Consider the following 19,643-nt stretch of genomic DNA (forward strand, 5'->3'; position numbering starts at 1 on the left):
TCCTTCAGTTTGGTGGTCTTATTTGTATGGCTACATACGGAATAACATACCAGTTCTGATCCGTTTGTGAATATTAATGGAGTACTTACACAATGCAGAGTTTTCTTTCATTATTGGCATCTGAAAAACTTCTAATTTACATTAAACTTCTCAAGTTCAAGAACTCTACACAACTTTGCTTTGCAGATTTTAGCAAATAGGTTTCCATTAGGGGGCTCTCGAGGTTTGAGATGATCAGCCTTGATACCAATAATGCTTCGAAGCCTTTACTTTCTAACGTTCATCTCGCTCTCTCCCTTTTTGTTTTGTTTTATAGAAAAGGTCACGGATCGCCTACAGTGACGAAGTACGGAATGAGCTCCTAGGGGATGATGGGAATTCCTCAGAGAACCAGGTAGAATGCTAATCAGGAAGGCCCGGTGGGTGGCTGGAGGGTGAAGGAGGTCACTGGCACACTGGGCTCTCAAGCTGCTCCTTAACAGTATTAGCAACAACTCATGTGGAAGCGATACTGTTTAATGCAAAGCTGGAGTCTTAATCAACTTCAAAATGTTTCTTGGAGATCTTACATTTAACCCTTTACCTTGTGATCACTGTCTGCTATCTTTTAAAAAAATCTTTTCTTCTCCTTTCTTTATTATTTAGTACTTAAGGAATAACTTGAAACACACTGTTTGCAGACAAAGCCAAGGTCTTCACCTCAAACACATGTAAAAGGAATAAAAAAGTACATAATGCAGCTTTGATAATAATGCAGTATAATTAAATCAACACTTGCAGCAAAACAAATGAAAGTAAGCTTTCAAAATTCAACAGGGCAGCTCAGTCTCCTATTGTGGAGCTGCTTAAAATACATTCACCAAAATGCAGACTGTGAGCACCAGTGTGGAGCTCAGATACTCAGAGGTCCGGCCTCCGTCAAATAAGAAGAAGAATAGGAAAAGTCTCTTCTACAGTTTAATATCTGCATAGGCAAAAAATAAGATACAGTTTCTTCTTAAAAGGGCCATACAACTTGGCTGTCATTTCTCATTGGATCACACAGCAGTGTGATGAGTCTAATTAATGTCCCACTTCTTTCTTTGAATTAATACTACAGACTTCATTAGTTCATGCAAATAATGTATATGACTTTTTTAAAAAGTCATCTCAGGGTAGAGATGACTTTTAAAATGTCACAAACAACACTAGTGACTTCCTCTCTTTGACACTTTTGGAGAAAATAAATGATGGGAACTTCAGAAGCAAGACCTGAGCGTGTTTATTCATATTCCTTTGGTTACTATTGTAAAGGTCTTTACTCTGCCTAAATAAAAATGAACATAAATCATTCATGGAGTAAACCAAAACTTTAATAACATAGTAAAACATAATATATTGGTACACATTGGAAAACTTGCATAATTGTACTTACCATTTCAAATAGATTATATTATAGGTCTATATATGCTGAAACTATATTACTATCTACTCCAATGTTAATATGGTAAACGGGATGACACTCATGGGATTAAGGCCTCCATCTATCCAACCCCCCAAAAAGGGGAGAAGAGTCACCAAGCTGATTATGTTTGTTTTGGGAAAGATCTCACCTTAGCCACTTTTTGGATGTTATCAGCTTGAATTTAGAAATGTAAACATGTTAAGATTTGACTTGGGATTTCAGCTTTCCTGATTGGAATGTGAGAACAGCTAAGGGGGAAAGAAAAAAAAAAAAAACAAGGAGCACAACAAACATAAAAGGGTGGTGGGATAAAGGGTTTTACTCATAATAGATTAAATAACATGAGGATGAGAGAAAAAATATTGTCTTCCTATTTAAAGTGAGTTTTAGATTGTTCATATCTCTCGAATGAATGAATCATAATTTCATTTCATATCTTTACTGCGAAAAAAAGCATTCTCTTTTTTGCAAAAAAAGTGAATGCATAGTTCCCATGTCAATTTTTTAGAAAGCTATAGATCTTTCCCTCATATGAAACTACTGCTTAATATAGAGGAAATAGAAAGGAAGGGGGTGTTCCTGTCTAACTCAGACTCCTTTATTGTAATAGATGCTGTAGTACTGTGACAGGAATCTCTCTCTCTCTCTCTCTTTTTTTTTTTAAAGCATGTTCACTTCTCTTAATGGACATTTTATGTGCCTAAAACATTTGCCTTACACACATACAAGTGTGATTTTTTTATGCCTAAAGAAAAATAGTCTGCAAAAATAGGTAGAGTTCATATTTTCTGAATTTTTCAAATTATATTCCTGTCACTTTAAAGTGATTTCGCAGAGATTTCCTCTGGACTTGTATAAATCAAACTTACAAATTCTGAATGTGCTTGGAGAACCTGAAGTTTAGTTATAAGGAGCTGTCATTTCAATAAATACAATATGATAAATTATAGTCATGAGACGATGTTACTGTTAGATTATTAGTTATGAGAACTTTTCAGTCCAAAATTCGAATTAGGTTTCAAAGTTCAAAGAGACCACACTTAACTTTTTGGACATTTTGTTGCCAACTGTAACAGAATTTCCATACCATAATGAAGTCATTAAATTTTGTTTGGGGGCTTTTTATCATAATGTATGAATTAAAATCCCTCAAACTAAAACACATCTCTCAGCCAGGAATGGTCACTTGAGAATAACTCTTTATTCTGCATCAGTATTCATTCAGACTACGGAATCAAAACAGAAGCCCTTTCTTTAAAGGAAGAAAAGATTTTAAGTTGTCTCTTTATATTAATTTTTGTAGCTCAAGGACTATGAAGATAGTTTCTTTTCTGGGTACGATTACCTATCATTTACATAAGAAAACATTGTCAGCCCAAAACTAAGTATATCTTCAAGTTAATTGTTGATCAGTTGATTTTTCAGAACTTCTTAGCCATATAGTAGTTAAGATAAACTTTTAATATAGAGAGAAATCTTTGAGATAAAAAAAATGAGACAAAAAAGCAGTATTTGTCTCATTGAAATTGGGATGTATCTCAATTTTTAAAAATTATAGATCAGAAAAGGAAAATAATAAAGAATTATAGCAATGGTTACAAATAGGCAAAATAACTACTGACTACTGACTAGTTATTTTCAATGCAACATGCACATCTTCCCTATAGTGGCTTCTTTGTAGAGATTTAGACAAATGTAAACGTCATAGCTATTATTTCTCATTCTGGCCATTTGTAATGCATTTTTTTAGGCATTTAAAACCTGATAGTTCATACGCAAATCTGCCAATTAACTATAAAGTATATTAATTTACTCTTATATAAACATTTCTGACATCATTGGAAATTTCAAGGTTTCAGCAATTAAGAATTTTTCAAGTGCATCTTTAGTGTCCCTCCTACAGTATACAATTCTATTTAATTCCAAATTAGTGGCTTTGTGTAAATTCATTTCTAATTCATAGCCATCTCATACAATCAAATATGGCTCGTCCCTAGTTTACAAAGAAGGAACAAAATCACCTACTTTGCACATTTGCGTCTTGGTGGGTCATCAGCTTTCCAGGGACTATTGTCTTAGGCATTATCATTCTATTATTTTAAAATACCATGTTTTCCATTCCATATGGCAACATTTTAATTCTTTGAGAGAGTTGAGTTTTTGAAATGTAGTAGTGCTGTATTTAGAGTGGAAACTTTAATAATTATTACCTTGATTTAGTTTCATGAAAACCATTCTCAGGAAAGGAAAAGAAAAAAAAATCTTACAGAATTAAATCCCCTAATCCTCTTTATAGTGGAGTATGATGATGTGGCACACAAAATGTTCCAGACTCTATTTTTGAACCCTAATAGTCTCTCAATTTCCATATACACAATGATATTGATTGGTGAATAAATGTGAGTAAATGAAATTTTCATAAATCCTAAGTAGAAGGTTCAAATCCATATCTAAGGAATAGGATGTTCCTAAATGTGCCGAAATTTTTGTGGTAAAGTAATATTTAGCACATATGATTGCTTAATTTTTTAATACGAGGTTCTCTTAAGTTCCGATTTGGGCTTGCTGTGCATAAAGTGTGTCAAACTTCAGCTACAGACCAGGGGGTGAAGTCGGTCAATTTAATTCCCCAAGATCTAAAGAAGGTCGGTATCATTTCATATAGCCCTGGCAGAGCAGATCATTACCAGGCACAAATCTGTTCGTTACGTGCTGAGGGTTTATAGCAAAATAAATAGACTGTCATCATAAGTTCAGAAAATTGTGTGTTCGACCCACGATAATGTGTAAAGGGCGTTTAATAGAGTTCAGCATTTATTCGTTATCTGTATGCGGACAGAGACGGCAGTGGCGTTATCAGCTTTAAAAAAAAAAATCGGTAGTTCGGGGGGTCACGTGACACACCTCACACACACAGGCGCGCGCGCATGAACCCTCACATGCTCTGCAGTGCAGTTTTGATTTTAGCCACAGCAGAAGGCTTAACCACAAGAGATTCCACTGGTTCAAACCAGCGTAAACCAGATTTTTTCAGCCCACAAAGGAACAGATTACCTCTTGTATCAAATTCTGCATTGGGGGAAAAAAAAATCTTTGTTTCAAAAAAGACGTTGATTATCATAACCCAACATGGTGGCACGGCACATTTTCAAGTCGCCTATGATGGAGCTAGTAACTCCCTAAAATACGAAATCGCGACTTTCAGTCTAGTCTAAGCATTGTTAGTTTTCAAACATAGACCATCTTTTGTTTACTTGAATGAAAATTCCCAGCCTAACTTAAAAAAAAAAAAAGATAAAGATTAAAACCCCTCCCATTACCTAGCTTAGCTACAAATCCGGTGTAGAGCTTGAATGCAGCCATGCGGCACAAACAAGATAGAACGTTTTTTGTTTGGAACCTATTGAAAAAACAAATGGGTAGCATTTTTAAACACTCATTGATTATGGCAGGGTGGCATGCCCCAAATGGTCTCAATTGCTGAGGAGTAGTTTTAAACTTTGGCCCTTTGAGTATCATAGTCAACTGAAGAAGGGTGCGCCCAGAAAGAAAAGATAGCTTGTGCGATCAATTCCCAGATCGTCTGTTTCTGAGAGTTAATGTTTGCCTTTTTCTCTCATGATGTTCAGATAGCAGAGAAAAGATTCCTATGTATGTTAGGCCAGGTATTTTAGTTTCGAATTTTACTTTTTCTTGGGAAGAATGTGGTAGCTTTTCACATGAAACCAGATGCTTGACTCATAGACACTGGTCGATGGCTGAGAGAATGAGTATATTAATTAAAAATAATTACAACTCCCAGTATGGTGTGAAAGGACAATGCTAAAAGTTTCATTTTCACTAAATGCCTTGTGAGACATTATGTAATATTCTGCACCCTCTTTATAAAAGATTCATAACAATTTTGAAATCTCATTCTTTTGCACTTGAAATACTTTTCACACATAACAAATGAAACAACAGAATGAGCGGAAATGCATACTGCCTTTCTTGAATTGGAGACAAAAACAGCATTAAGCATCGAGAAAGCCGGGCCATAGTAAACATGATACTTTTAGAGAGACTTAGAGTGAGCAATTCATGGCACATTTCTCCCAAAGCAATAATTTCATTGATTGGCCTGTATATGTCAAGTGTTGTAACAGATGTTACAGATATTTGGATGTTTAGAAATTATCCGTTGTAGACTTGAATTGCCGAGGATGCAAATTTTAGACCTAGAATGTGGTTTATAGCCTTTCATAACATCGGTTTCAGTTTCTCTTCATCGCGGAAACTATGGCAGTCATCTCAACTATATGATATTTGATTTAGAATACTGTGAAATACACCCACACCCCCAGCACACACATACACACACGCACAAATGAGTCAGATACATGGTTGTGTCCATTTTCTAGCTTCTAAAGAGTTAAAGTAACTTGTGTTATCTGTTAGATTGAAGGCAAATAAAAAATGTCCTACAAAGGAGAATTAAAACCTTATGCCAGGGAATTTACTAGCACGTAAAGAGTGGTTTTTCTGGTTTGACTTCAGTGAGAACACACTGCAGTAACAGACAACATGGCTTTAAGATGGCCCAGTTTACAAGATGAAGAAAATGGAAAAATGAAGAAACTTCAAAAACTAAAAAAATAGAAAATCACCATGTGATTGCAGTAGCCTCTTAAGCAAAACAAACCCTAGAAATCAACTCAGATATACACAGTATTTCTAAGGATAGTGAAATATTTTCTGATACTATGTCCTAAATATTATCTCTCCCGGCATGCTTTATTCTCAGTTAAAATAATGTCACCTCCAAATACAATCGTATTACTAGAGTGGGCCCATCTATGATATTAACTAACATAATTATTTGTTTTACATATTTATTGGGACAAAAGCATGAACTATTAATCATTTTTATTTATACAGAAAATCTGAAATCAGTTGTCAAGATTCAAAATAGAGAAACATCCTGAAAACTTGTATATACAAAACCTCTTCAGTGGTACATTCTTAGAAGAGAGGAACAGTAAACTTGTTTTCTTTCTTTATAATATAGACTTCTATGAAGTCGTTCCCCTTTATTTCATGATGGTGTCTTAGATGTACTTTAAAAGAGAATTTCACACTATTCTCTTTGTTTAATGTGACAGTGTGAGAAAGTGATCTTTATTCGTTCAAAAAACTCTGCATGTAGTCTCTGTTTAGGTTCTTTTAATGTGTTTGTCTGTGATTTTTAAATGCTAAACATGTAAACAGATAAATTGTCAATGTTAATTCTGTATCCTGTCACACAACTGATCTTTCTTTCCTGCCATTTCTTTCCTTTTTATCTTTTTTTTTTTTTGTGTGCATTCATGTTGCAGTTGATAAAATTACGTGAAGAGGTGAGTACTTCCTAGCTTGCTTTTTTTTTTTTTAATTCTGCTTTTCCCTATAAAATTGAATTTCTACATCTGAAGTAAGATCTTTGGGTTCATTTTTTCCAGGAAAATTCACACATAGCAAAAGTATTGATTATACTGTTAGAAATGTTCTTTGCTGACTATCTGTTAAAAAACAAGTAAACTCTAATCATGCTTAGGACAGTGATCATTGTTGTTGCTTGGTATCTGGAGAAAATTCATATTTTAAAGTCCAAAAAAGGGAGGAAAAAAATAAAGGGCTATCTTAAAAGTTTACCTAAGTGTGGTTTTAATGTCAACTGACTTCAGATTTGTTTTATTTGTATCGATTTCTCAAAGAAGTCAATATGATTAAAATGTTTTTTTTCTGACATTCCAATTTACTGAAAACTCTTTTTAAATATACCCTTTTCCCTCACCCAAGATTCTTAGGTCCAACACAAGATACCATGAATCTGTTTTCCTTTTAGGGAAACACACATATGTTATAAATGCTCTACTAGTCTGTGTACACAGATTCTTAAGAATAGCCAAAGCTCTCCTCATTGTTAAACACTTTCCTTTTTGTAGGAAATAGCACCCACGTGAGTTCTCATTTTTCTGAGTTGCCGGTCTGTATTATAATGCAGCTCCAGACCTATTTGTGGCCCAGCAAATATTAACAGCAATGTTTATAATTTTATCCCAGTATCGTTGAGGGATGCTGAATGATTCTGGTCTTGTTTTTGTTTGTTTGTTTTTAAGTAGGCCAAACTTAATAAATATGTAATAAATATACTTTTTTTTCACAGGTAAAAGCAGTTATATTTTTTTTACTTAGTGACGTTGAGTTTTGTTACTTTTATACTAGGGCAGAAGATAATGGCCCATTTTGCAATTTAAAAGTTGTCTGATTGCTTCTAAGGAGTACTGTGAATTATTTTTGAGTTTAGATTGACTGCATTGATTTGGATTTTCCTAGAATTTTTTTTTTATTGGTATGTCATCATTCTGTAGGTGATATGAATGCTAAATGAGAGGCTGTGGACAGTGGTTTTCAACAACTCTTCTGATTTAAGATGCATTAGTGCTGTCATCTCTTAGTAAAAGCAATACTGATAAAAAAATTAAAAGGTGAAAATATATAAAACCCTTACCTTCCAACCTTCTTGTGTGTTTTATGGAAGCAGATGTATATACTAAATGAATATAATCAATTGCAGTTTTGATATATGAGATTTTTCTTGAGGTGAGTGATACTCAACATTATTTTTTTGCAAGACACAATACCTGCTTGTGTGTATTTGCATATGCCCATGCTTAGGTGAAGAATCCGAATTTTCAGATCTTAATGGAACTAACAATAGACTTGAAAATCTCTGGTGAAGAAACTACACAAAGCTCTTGCCCCTGAATTTAGTGAATATAATTAATAAAGTATTGTGCCTTATTACAATCAGCATTTTTGACAGATTTATTTTTGTTGAGCTGAATTGTGTGGACATAGAAATCTTAATTCTAAAAGCTGAAAACATCACGTCTGCACTTCTTTTAAAACACATTCCATCATCATTTTATGGCTTAATTCTTTTGTTTGTGCCTATAGCAACTGTTTCGTCAATAACGGTTCTGGACTGCGTGTTTCCAAAACTGTAACCTGGAATGGAATTGTACCTGGAAGAATGAGGTCATTCAACCAATAGAATAATATACTCTGGAATATTCTTTTACCAGTCTTTGATATGGATGTAGCATCGATATTTGTAAAATAGATTAGCATGATGATGGTGCACTGATACATGGTTTGCTCAAGAGATGATTGTTTCTCAGTCAGGATTCTAATAGTAATCAGCGAGTGTACCCCAGATTTCCCCTTTATACTTCTCCTGAGAAGACAAGCACTCATCTGTTTCAAAATAGGATGTTTTGTTGTATTTGGAAACAGAGTATGCCCCCATCCCTTCCTTGTAATGCTCTTTTCCGGCTCAGTTCTGGGGACTGAGCGTGCTTGAAGGCAGGCTGGTGTGCACGGGGAGCAGAACTGATGTTGGCCGTGCCGAGCCCTCCGTCTGAATCCTGAATCTCCAGCTCTCCACGCTGCGCAGCTCCTCACGCGAGCTGAGCTCTGTCTGAAGCTCCTGCACAGCTTCACTTACCTGCTTTGAAAGGGCTGAGGAGAGGGTGAGAGAATGAGTTTGGGATGGAGTGTGGGGGCAAGTTGAAAGCATCAGCTGCTACTGTAGTGTATTTCCTTTCATTTTCAGAGACCAGGGCAATGCACAACTAAGGGAACAATGTAAATAGCACAGCTGTTACAAGAACTTGATTTTAGCTTGACTTAAGTGAAGAGGTTCCAAAATACAAAGTGAGGTCCTGCTGGAAAGCTGCTGGTAAACTGGTAGTCCTCTTGTGTGCAGATTTACTCCGATAAAATTGAACTGTCCTGAAGAAGAGTTACTTCCATGATTTAGGAATATGCATTTTTTTTAAGTTCTTTTAGAAATTTGCTCCTCATTAGAGCCATACACTTCATAATCTGTTTTGTCTCCTTTTCGTGGAATTCCAAGAATCATCTTACATTTAAATGCTTTCTTTCTTGTATTATCTATTATCATATAATTAGACTGTCCATTTCCAGTACTGATCTTTGGGTTTTGTTTTTTGTTTTTTTTTTTTGTTTTTTGTTTTTTAATTTGCAGCGGCTAAATGTTCTCTTTTAATTTAGGGATTTCATCCAATATGAAAATGAGCCAAAAACTTTTGTTCTGTTATTCTGAATTAAAATTCACATTTACTCTTGATTTCACAAATCTGGTATCGTTTTAGAGAATTACCAGTTTGAAATTAAGTCCTTTGTTAAGGTAGAAAACAATATTCAGAGAAGGGAAGAACAATCCCTATGCCCAAAACCTGCATGCAGGGAAAATTAGGAGGAAGAAAGCTATTTTTGACAAGCTGAGTGAAGTGTTTAATTTTCTTTAAAGATAGTCATATATGCCAAACACAGAGAGCTCCCCTGCTTTTCTTTTTCTCAATTACAGCCTTTAGTGATTTAGCATTTTCATGATATAAGCATTCTTTCCTTCCTCCCTTTTATTTATTTAGTTTTTTTTTTTTTTTTGCAGAGGGAGGGGCAGCTTTTCTCTTAATTTCTCCACTGTATATTAGACAACTCTATTAATTATTATAGACTGTTGTTGCAGCTTTCCTGACCTTCACATCAGGTCCTATCTCTCTGTTCTAAATGCATTGTTTTAATGATTCTTCCTCCCCCCGCCCCCCCCAGGCCCTTCCCCCCAAAAAAATTTCAAGGAAAGCTTTGATGTGGCTTTAGCTGCCTCCAACGTCTGGCCGCATCTCAGATGTGTCACCTATGCCGGGAGGGAATAAGGAAATCACGTTTTGAATGGTAATGATAACATACTAATCACTTCCTTTCTTTGAAGATGGAAGCGAGATATTCTGTCAGCATCCCTGGCTGCTAGAGCTTGGAGGCACTGGTCTAGGTGTATTAGCTTAAGTGTGCATGTCAATACAGCTTGCATCTCCACGATCCATGGGGGCTCATTAGAGCAAGGTAGATCGTTTCGCTCGACAGCCACTCAGATAATACGTGTGGCACCTCCTTTTTTATTATTATTAGAAAGCATTTCTTCGATTTTAAATGACATCTGTCAACAACACAAAGTTATAGGAGTTGTGGTTGCATTTTCTTTCTGTTTGACCAGATACCAAAACTGACTTGATGGGGAAAAGTACTAATTTATACAAATACTTGTACGCATGGACACACCGAAATGTACAGATACACATATTCATATGTTTCTAAGTGTCCAGACATATGTGCATCTGTACACACACACACACACACACACACACACACACATTCATGTGCGTGCATATATTCTTACTTATTCACAGCCATGATTAGTTTATAAATCGGTTGGTCAACTGAATAGATATAGTGGCTGATCATTATGGTTAAAAAACAAAACAAAACAGCCTCAATACAGAAAAGAAAGTTGAGAAGTTGAGAATTTGGGGGAAATCCTCTCATTATCCCGTCCAATATAAAAGAATATGTATAATTATTATCCTTTTAGTTCACAGTCTAAAACAGTAGGTGTCAAAAGTCCACCTTCAATCCAGTGTCGTATATTTGGAAATAAATCCACATTCTTGAGTATCTGTGCATGGAGAAACATGCTTCTCTTGTTTCTTGGTGGTTACCCCAAGTTGTCTTAAAACTAGAACAGCATTTAATATTCTGTTTTAATAGCGAATATTCTATATGGCATCTTGCTACACTTCCCAAATGGGCAGGTGGGGGGCGGGGAGAGGGGAAGGGCAGCATTCTCTTAAAAATAAAGTTTCTCTTTAAAAATTACTATCTGCAGGAATCAAAAGAACAAATGAGTTTTTTAAATGATTGCATTTTATAAAAAATAAATACAAAATAGGCATCATAAATCTATCTATGCGAGGGCCTCATGCATCTACTCTGCTGAAATAGGAAAGATCCAGTTGGCTCTTATCTTCGTACATTTCTCAGTGTTTGGGAAAAAGATTCATGTGGCCACATACAATATGAGTCTGCCTTTTAAAACAAAAAAGCGGATAGTCCATACATGATTGATTGGAAATCTGCCCATAGGAGATTTGCTAAAAATTATCTATAATGGCTAGTGACTCCCCCCCCCGAAATGTTAGAGCATAGGAAGGCATTAAATTTTTTTTAAGGCAAAAAAAGAACATTGTAGACGACCGTCTGATTTTTTTCCCTTTTTCTTTTTCAGAGGGCACATCTGCTCGATAACACAGAGAGGCTGGAAAGGTCATCTCGGAGACTAGAGGCTGGATACCAAATAGCAGTGGAAACCGGTAAGAATTCTGAGAGTGAGCAAATTGTCTTGCTTATGCACAGCAGTCTTCACAACACATGACATTTCAGGGAAACTTCAAAGGAGTAGCAGAGACAGCAGCCCGAGATGTGGTTTACATATTGGGGAGACAATTGGGAGCTTATTTGCGCTTATCTTTTTTCAAGTTAAAAGGCATGACATCTACCGAAAACAGTTCCTGAGGTTTAAAAGTATACATCTGAAAAGAGATGGAATACTTTGTCTAAATTCTACATTTGTCTTAATATGCAGTTACATGTTGTCAGTTTACCCACCCGCAATGATTGCTGGCGCACGGTGCGGCCTCCAGTTGTTTGCCCCTTTACATTCATTCACATATGTAAAAATTAACATTTTAATCAGTCTAAATGATGCGAACTAGGGGCAAAAGCAGTAACAAAATCTAGCTTACCTTGCTTTCTTGTCCCGGTGTTGAAAATGATTCCTAATGATCCTGTTTCGTTTGTTTTTTTTTTTTTTTAATCATAATCAGATGTGGGAAAAGAAAAGCCATAGTGAGCAACGAGGCTAATGTTCATGGGAATCTTATTAGCATTAGTTAATACTGTCCAAACTTTTGGTTTGTGTTAACACTAGTTATTAATTTCAGAAAATGCGGCACGAATTTGACTTCTAAGACTTGTCTACTTAAAATAGACAGGCTTTTTTATTATAAATGTTTCATGCAATGACTGTGTTTTTTTATACAGTAAATAAATATCTGTTAACCCCTGCAAAGTCATCCATTTCTTATAACTTAGCTATCTGTTTTGTTTTGTGAAATATATATTGTGTAGAATTTATTTTGCGTAGTTTGGATAGCTCTTGGCTAGTATGTAAGCCCCAAAAAATATGTGATTAATAATAATTCCATTGATATTTTACATTTAGTGTTATGAAAATGTTTATTTTAGAAGAGCAGGTATAATGAAAATAATTCCAAAGATTTGTTTTTGTGAATGGCTGGTGTTTTTTCTTGACCTGGGTTCATGGCTATCCTATATTGGCTTATTACTATGTGATGAGGTCTAGGGAACTGAATCAGAACAAAACAAATGGCATTGGCATTATAGTAATGGTGAGAATACTAAAAAAAACTGTAACCCTTCCAGATTCATTAACAGTGGGGCAGCCCTTCTTTCTAACATTATTAATAGATTGGCTTTCTGCCCTGATTGGAATAAAAACCACCTTTCACTTGTTCCTTTTGTCCTTGGGCTCAACTTTAGAAGTGACTGCCCTGGTGAAGAATGTCAATAACAGAAAGAGCCCTGAAGGTGAGGTCAAAGGACCAGACTGGTTCTAGCTCTTGTGTGTGTGACCTTGAGCAACTCACATAACCTCGTAGTCTCAGTATCTACTTCAATAAAATGGAAATAATATTATATGTCTCAGAACATTCCTAAGAAATAAGGGGTGCCTGGATGGCTCAGTTGGTTAAGCGTCCAACTCTTGATTTCAGAACAGGTCACGATCTCAGGATTGTGAGATGCAGCCCCATGTTGGGCCGCACTTGGCGTGGAGCCTGCTTAAGATTCTCTCCCTCTCCCTCTACCACCCCCCTTTCTGCCCTCCCCACCACTTGCACACTCTCTCTCTAAAGCAAAACAAAACAAAAAAATCCTAAGATATGATCCCATATGTGAAAATGTTTTATATAACATAAAACTCATAAAACTATACAAATATAAATGTTATATTAATTTGTAGTCATTTGATGATATACAGGCACTTTATTCGCAGAAAATAATTTTATTGTGGTTAAAATTTGTATACATTTAAGGAATTTTTAAAAATTGTTACTTTGACATCTTTGGGGAAGGTATCCCTATGCATTCTGAACATCTAAGGACTTTCTTTGACAAAACATCCCATTGGTGAGTCTCTTTCCACATGGGACTGGGTTGGGTTGGGCATATTCTTGCTTTGACACTTGATCACAGGGCTTGATTTGTCTGATTGGGCTACCTTTTCTCTTTCACTATACCATTCATGTATTTCCATCCCAAAGCTTAAGGAAGTTATCAAAGAAGATCACAGATACTAGAGGATCATACATTGATCGAGATGATAAGATTGAATGGAATTTGATGGTGATTCCTTTTGATGTGTGCTAAAATACAACATTCACATCAGCTTATCAATGTAGTCAACATGGAAGAAGGTCACTTTAAGAGTATCCCCAAAACCTACCTCCATCCCCTTGGACTTTTTGGTAGAATACAATGGTAGATTATAAAGTTTTGTAAAATTAGGTATCTATTTGTCATATAATGCTTGGGAAGTTCTTGCAGACTATAAAACCAAGTCTGGGAGGAGGACCAGGGTGGGCTTTGTGGGTAATGACAGATATGGTACAGCCTTTGCCTAGATAAGAGTCATCACGATAATTCATTTTCTTGAGTTTGAAAGTGGAGTGAGAAATGAGAAAGCAGGCACAAAGGCAGGCACAAAGCCTTTGTCCTGTCCTTGCATCTTCCTAAAGTAACGTGAGGAAAAAGTCATTGTGATGGGCGCCATGTTCTTTCTGCATTTGCTGCTTCCCATGTAGCCCTCAGCCTGGTCAGGCCTAGTCAGCCAGCAGTTTTGTGTTTTGCTTGTGATGTAAATTTATGATGCTGATCATTTTGTTATAGTATTGGTAGAACAACGTCTTTCAAAAGGAAAAACTTTTAGCATGTATTGGTTTCTTTTTCTTAAAGACTGTGAAATGCAAGGAGGAAAAGCAGTAGAAAAGCTAGTATGACTTGAAAGAGCAGAGAAGAGGGGAATGGTTTCCAAGTATTGGTCTAATAGTTCTTTGACCACAACAGGAGTTTTCACCAGGCCACAGCAAAATGAGAAAAAAATTACAAATGAGAAAAAAATTACAAAGTAGTGATTTTTTCATAAGGCAGATTTTATTAATTTAAAGGACTACACTTTTTCTCAGATGATGTTTTTTCTATTTTGGGGTGATAAAAGACAGGCTAGTTTTATGATGTGATATAAATAGTAGGTGGAAGTTATATATTTACTTTCTCTCTACCCAGAAAAATAACAAAATTGGCAATGCTATTTGGGTCCTCTGAAATGTTTTTAGAAATTTTACTTTTCCACAAAATCTAGGAACTATTGTCTGATCGGCTGAATTGGAGAAAGAGGGAACAACTCCATCATTTGGGCTGGTAATTAATCAGCTCTGTGACTTTGAGAAATCACTTAACTTCTCTGTGCATGTTTTTGTATTTGTAAAATGGAAACCTGACACCAGATTCTATGAATCCCAGAAGGTTGTTATAAAGTAAAATGAGATCATATATATTCAGGTTCTTAGAAAGTAACGAGGGCTCTGTAAAAGTCATCATTTTTATATGTTACTGTCAGCGAAAGTGGTTATCTTTCAAAATTATTGGCAAGAGATTTCAACAAAAATCTGTAAACTTTTCTATTCATTAACTTGATGACTATTATTGGCAAATATCGTAAGAGAAAGTTCGATTATTATATATGATCAATTATATGTAAATAGAATGGAAAGCATATTAGTTTGACCACTAGTATCCTCCTAGCAAATAATGAAACTCATCTCCTACAGTTCTTGAATCATTTATTTTGTCAAATTGGCAGTTATTGTGACTTTAAGAACAGCTACTCAGCAGAGGAACACATGTCCAGAATGCATTTGGTCTGAGAAAAAGTACATGATTATTTCTAAGTGCCGTTTATACCTTGATATATATTGAGTTTAATACCAATCAAGTTTCTTTCATGGATCCCTTCCTTTTTGAGAAAATTTATGAGATTACAAGTTAATCGAACAGCTCTATTTAGAAAAGAGGCAGATGGGAGAGTAAATGATATTAAACTAAAGAGCTGATGGTAGGACATGTTAGTCTAAGACTAATATCAAGAGGGACAGTTATCAGACTCATTAACAAACTACCTTAAGAGTGACCATCAAAGATGAAACACCATGGTGGTTGTATGAGCCATTGGCTTGACTTGGTTTGACATTTCTTATAAGTTCTTGTCCTAAAATCTGTGAATAAAAAGGGACTCTTCCTTTTTTCATTTCCTGCTAATAATCAAGTATGCCTCTTAGCTGTGGAGATAACCATTTTGTTTGAGGTCAGGGACTTAAAACTCTGAGTCATCTGCCCTTTAGTCTGAAAATATGATTTTTCTTTCCTTTGCAGTAAATTATCCCAGAATTACAACAGGCACAAAACTAGTGGACACTGTATGGTTAATAAACAAAATAGGTTGCAAGAGAAATTACACAAGGGCAGAAATGCAAGGCTCACTCTTTCCTTTCAATAGGTAAGCAGATAGTTGGAGATAGTCATGACTATCCCACCCTGTACCTTAAATGGGCCCAAGTGCACCTGCCAGTACGTCTCCGGAACCATGAGAGTGTCTTCCTACAGTTAGTAGCCTCACATCTTTGAAGAGTAGGCTGTACCAGTTATTAACCTTGCTCTTGCCATCCCTGAGTATCTAAGTATTATGAGTCCGCACTCCTTCGGCCGGGAGCCACAGCAAGCCACCCAGCTCTGGTGTTCCATTTGGTCATTGATCTCCTTACAAGGTGCTCTACTTTTGCCAGTCTTCTGCTGTGAAGAAAAGGTACTCCATCCTCCCTTCAGGTCCCTGCAGGTTCCCCACCATGGACTAGTGATTGGATATACGTAGAAATAATGCAATGTTTTCTTTCTCAGTCTTCTGCCTTCGTTATCTCTTTAATCCTCACCACAACCCTGTGCAGTCATTACTCTTTTCTCATTTTACAGATAGAAAAACAGGTACAGAGAGGTTATTTGCCCACACTTATAATCAAGCTAGGAAATAGTACAGTCAGACTGTCTGATTCCATGCTCTTAACCAATAGACCGCACTTAGATACGAATGGGTCCCACATACCTAGATTTTCCAAAGTGATCTGTTGTAGTCCAAATATGTCATGTTCTCACATCTATTAAGTTCCCTTTCACATAACGTATTCTAGAACTATTGAATACTGTGTGTCATGTGCTGAGGACACAGTAGCATCGAGATAGCCAAGATCCCTGTTCCCAGGCAACTTGTGTATGGAGACAGGGTTTGGGGGCAGAATGATTCAGGCATTTTGTTGAACTGATAAATGAATGGACTAGTACATTTCAGATAGTGGCAAAATGAAGCAAGGTACTGAAGAGTAACTGATGAAGGCTATCTTAGGCTGTCTAGTCAGGAAAGACTTCCCAGAGAGATGCGTTGTAAGCTGAGTCTTGAACAGTACAAAGGTGCCATCAATAAGCAGACTTGGGGCAGAGGATCCCAAGAGGGCAGAGCAAACACAAAGACTCTAAAATGAGAAGATGTTTGGGATGTCCAGGCAACAGAAGACCAAGATGGCTGCTTCAAAGTAGGCAAGCAGTCATGGTACATGATTAGGTCAGAGCCAGATGGGGTACAGAATCTGTGGGGCCCCAGGGCATGGGAAGGAACCCTGAATTTGACTCTTAGAGTGTGATGTCATTGGAGAGCTTTCAGCAGACAAGTGGCCTGATCTGAATTGTAGAAAACAGGGATTGTAGGGGTCGAGTGGCAAAGGAATGGAAACAAGGAGACATGTTAGGAAATGTTTACAGTAATCCCAGATATGGTTCTTTTACTAATTGAAATGAATAGAAGGATTTGATGGTAAAGATATGGGAGAAATTATAAGTCATTTTAAAAGCCATTCAGGGGCAAGTAGCTTGAAATCTGTCATTAACTTCCTTAACAATTGGCCTAAGATCCCAAAGATTCCTTCTTAAGGATACCACGTCCCCTCAAATGGAGACTTACTAGTTCTTGGACCTGGGTGGGCTTCAGCACATACAATGGCTAGTCCATTGTGCTATTGGTGGTGGACACTGCAATTATAAATCTGAACTTGAAACCAAGTTTCTGATGATATTTTATTTGAAAAAAGATGATAATGATACCTATTTCCTAGAGCTTACACAAGGCATAAATGAAATAATGTATGTAGAAAGATGTTTAAAATTATCTCACAAAAGTATGGGTCCTTTTTCCTCTAGAAATCTTCACTTTAGGTAGGTTCTGAATATAAACATACATTATCTCTTAGCTTAATCTTGTATAGTCTCAAGAGGAAATGTATCAGTTCTTTACTACCCAAAGTGGGGCTCAGAACCAGCAACAGCCCCTGGGAGCTTATTAGAAACGCAGGATCTTGGGTCCCATTTCAGACCTACTGAATCAGAATCTACATTTTAACAAGATCAGCCAAGACACTTGTGCACCTCAGAATTAAGTTAGATGTCCACTTACCAGTGTTAGCGTTTAGTCTGTGCCTGTTTGAACTGGATAATAGCCATGTCGTTGAATCTCACACACATGTGTAGATCATGTATATCTAAACCTGCGTGGAAAAATTTAGGCAGGTAGCTATGTCTAGTTAACACCTACACTTCCTATGGAGTAATACATGTGGTAGTGTCTGTTGATATTGGTGGCATTGTATATGAGGGTCTTGCTGAGGAGCTGTAATAATTCTTTATCTTACTTTGTTTAGGCAAATACGAATAGGCATTCCTTGGCAACTAGAACAGCTAGTAACCTATCCACTAACCCAAAAGAGACTCATTATGACACTTTATTTTTCTCAAAATACATTTTTCCCTATATTTAACACTACTTACATTATTTTTATTTTATTATTTTTTTATTTTAAATGATTTTAGTGTTTATTTATTTTTTTGAGACAGAGAGAGACAGAGCACGAACGGGGGAGGGTCAGAGAGAGAGGGAGACACAGAATCCGAAACGGGCTCCAGGCTCCGAGCTGTCGGCACAGAGCCCGATGCCGGGCTCGGACTCACAGACCGCGGGATCATGACCTGAGCCGAAGTCGGACGCTCAACCGACTGAGCCACCCGGGTGCCCCTAACACTACTTACGTCATTTTTAAACGAATGGTATATTCATCACAATTTCCTGTGTGTCTTGTTTTATCAGGGAAATGCAAAGATAGATGTTCTGCGTAAGCGTACTACCAATGTTCACGTATTTATAAGTTCTTTTCATAAAATACATATTTTCTATCCAGGCCGTATTTGTTGTAGAAGTGACACAGGAGATTCTTCCATTTCTGTTCGAGGGTTTTCTTGGAGTCCTAGTTCTTTTCTATGAGGATTCTTGTTGTCTCTTTCTTTCTCTCACTTGCTCTCTTTCTCTCTTGTGAAAGGATTCTCACCATCTAGTTAATTAACATATCCTCACATATTTGTCTCCCTCCTTACCTCCTCTCTCTCTCTCTATATATATATATATATAAAAAAAGCAAGTTCCAGTTATATAATACAGTACCATCGACTGTGGTCACCATTGGTAGATCTTCAAGCCATATCCACTTTGTAGCTGACGGTCTGTGCCCTTTTTCCAAAGTTTATACCCCTTGCAAATATTTTTTTAATTAAAAAAATAGATTTTATTTCAAAACTATGTAATTCTTACCTAATTTTAAGCTGCAGATAGTCCCCATTTTAGGGCTATACTTCCACAGACCTGTTTTACATGATATTTTCAGGTTATTTTTGCTTTTTATGATTTTCCCTCATCAAAATCTGAATATATTTGTCCTAATAGAGTAAGGCAGAGAAACATATGGAGCACTTTTTTTTTTCTTCTGGGAAACAAATAATTCTTAGAATTATAGCATTTTCATGAGAATAAGATAAGCTATGTACACCACTTTTGTCTACTTTACCTACATCTTTTTTTGAGTTCATACAAGAAAAGCAATCAATCATCAGCTTACCTTTTAAAAATCAAACCAAATGTGTTTCGTGTTCAGAACTTTTAAAAGAATCAGAACAAGTGCATTTGAGATATGCAGTCCCTTCCTTTGCATCTTTGATTGTCTCAGAGTCTTGACTGAACTACTGATGGAGTTTT

General features: G+C 36.3%; 1 protein-coding gene across 4 annotated transcripts in view; it reads left to right on the forward strand.

Moving 5' to 3' along the window:
• The window catches only part of VTI1A (vesicle transport through interaction with t-SNAREs 1A), a 348,886-nt gene that overhangs the window by 78,374 nt on the left and 250,869 nt on the right, over window positions 1–19,643 (forward strand). For all 4 annotated transcript variants that reach the window (XM_047073444.1, XM_047073446.1, XM_047073445.1 and 1 more), the window contains exons 4-5: window positions 317–394; window positions 11,613–11,697. In XM_047073444.1, the coding sequence (XP_046929400.1) occupies window positions 317–394; window positions 11,613–11,697 (163 nt within the window). The remainder of the gene's footprint in view (window positions 1–316; window positions 395–11,612; window positions 11,698–19,643) is intronic.

This window comes from Lynx rufus, unplaced genomic scaffold (assembly GCF_022079265.1).
Source record: "Lynx rufus isolate CCGP_SWC_20201006 ecotype Redwood Valley unplaced genomic scaffold, mLynRuf1.p SCAF_11, whole genome shotgun sequence".
Classification (NCBI taxonomy): Eukaryota; Metazoa; Chordata; class Mammalia; order Carnivora; family Felidae; genus Lynx; species Lynx rufus.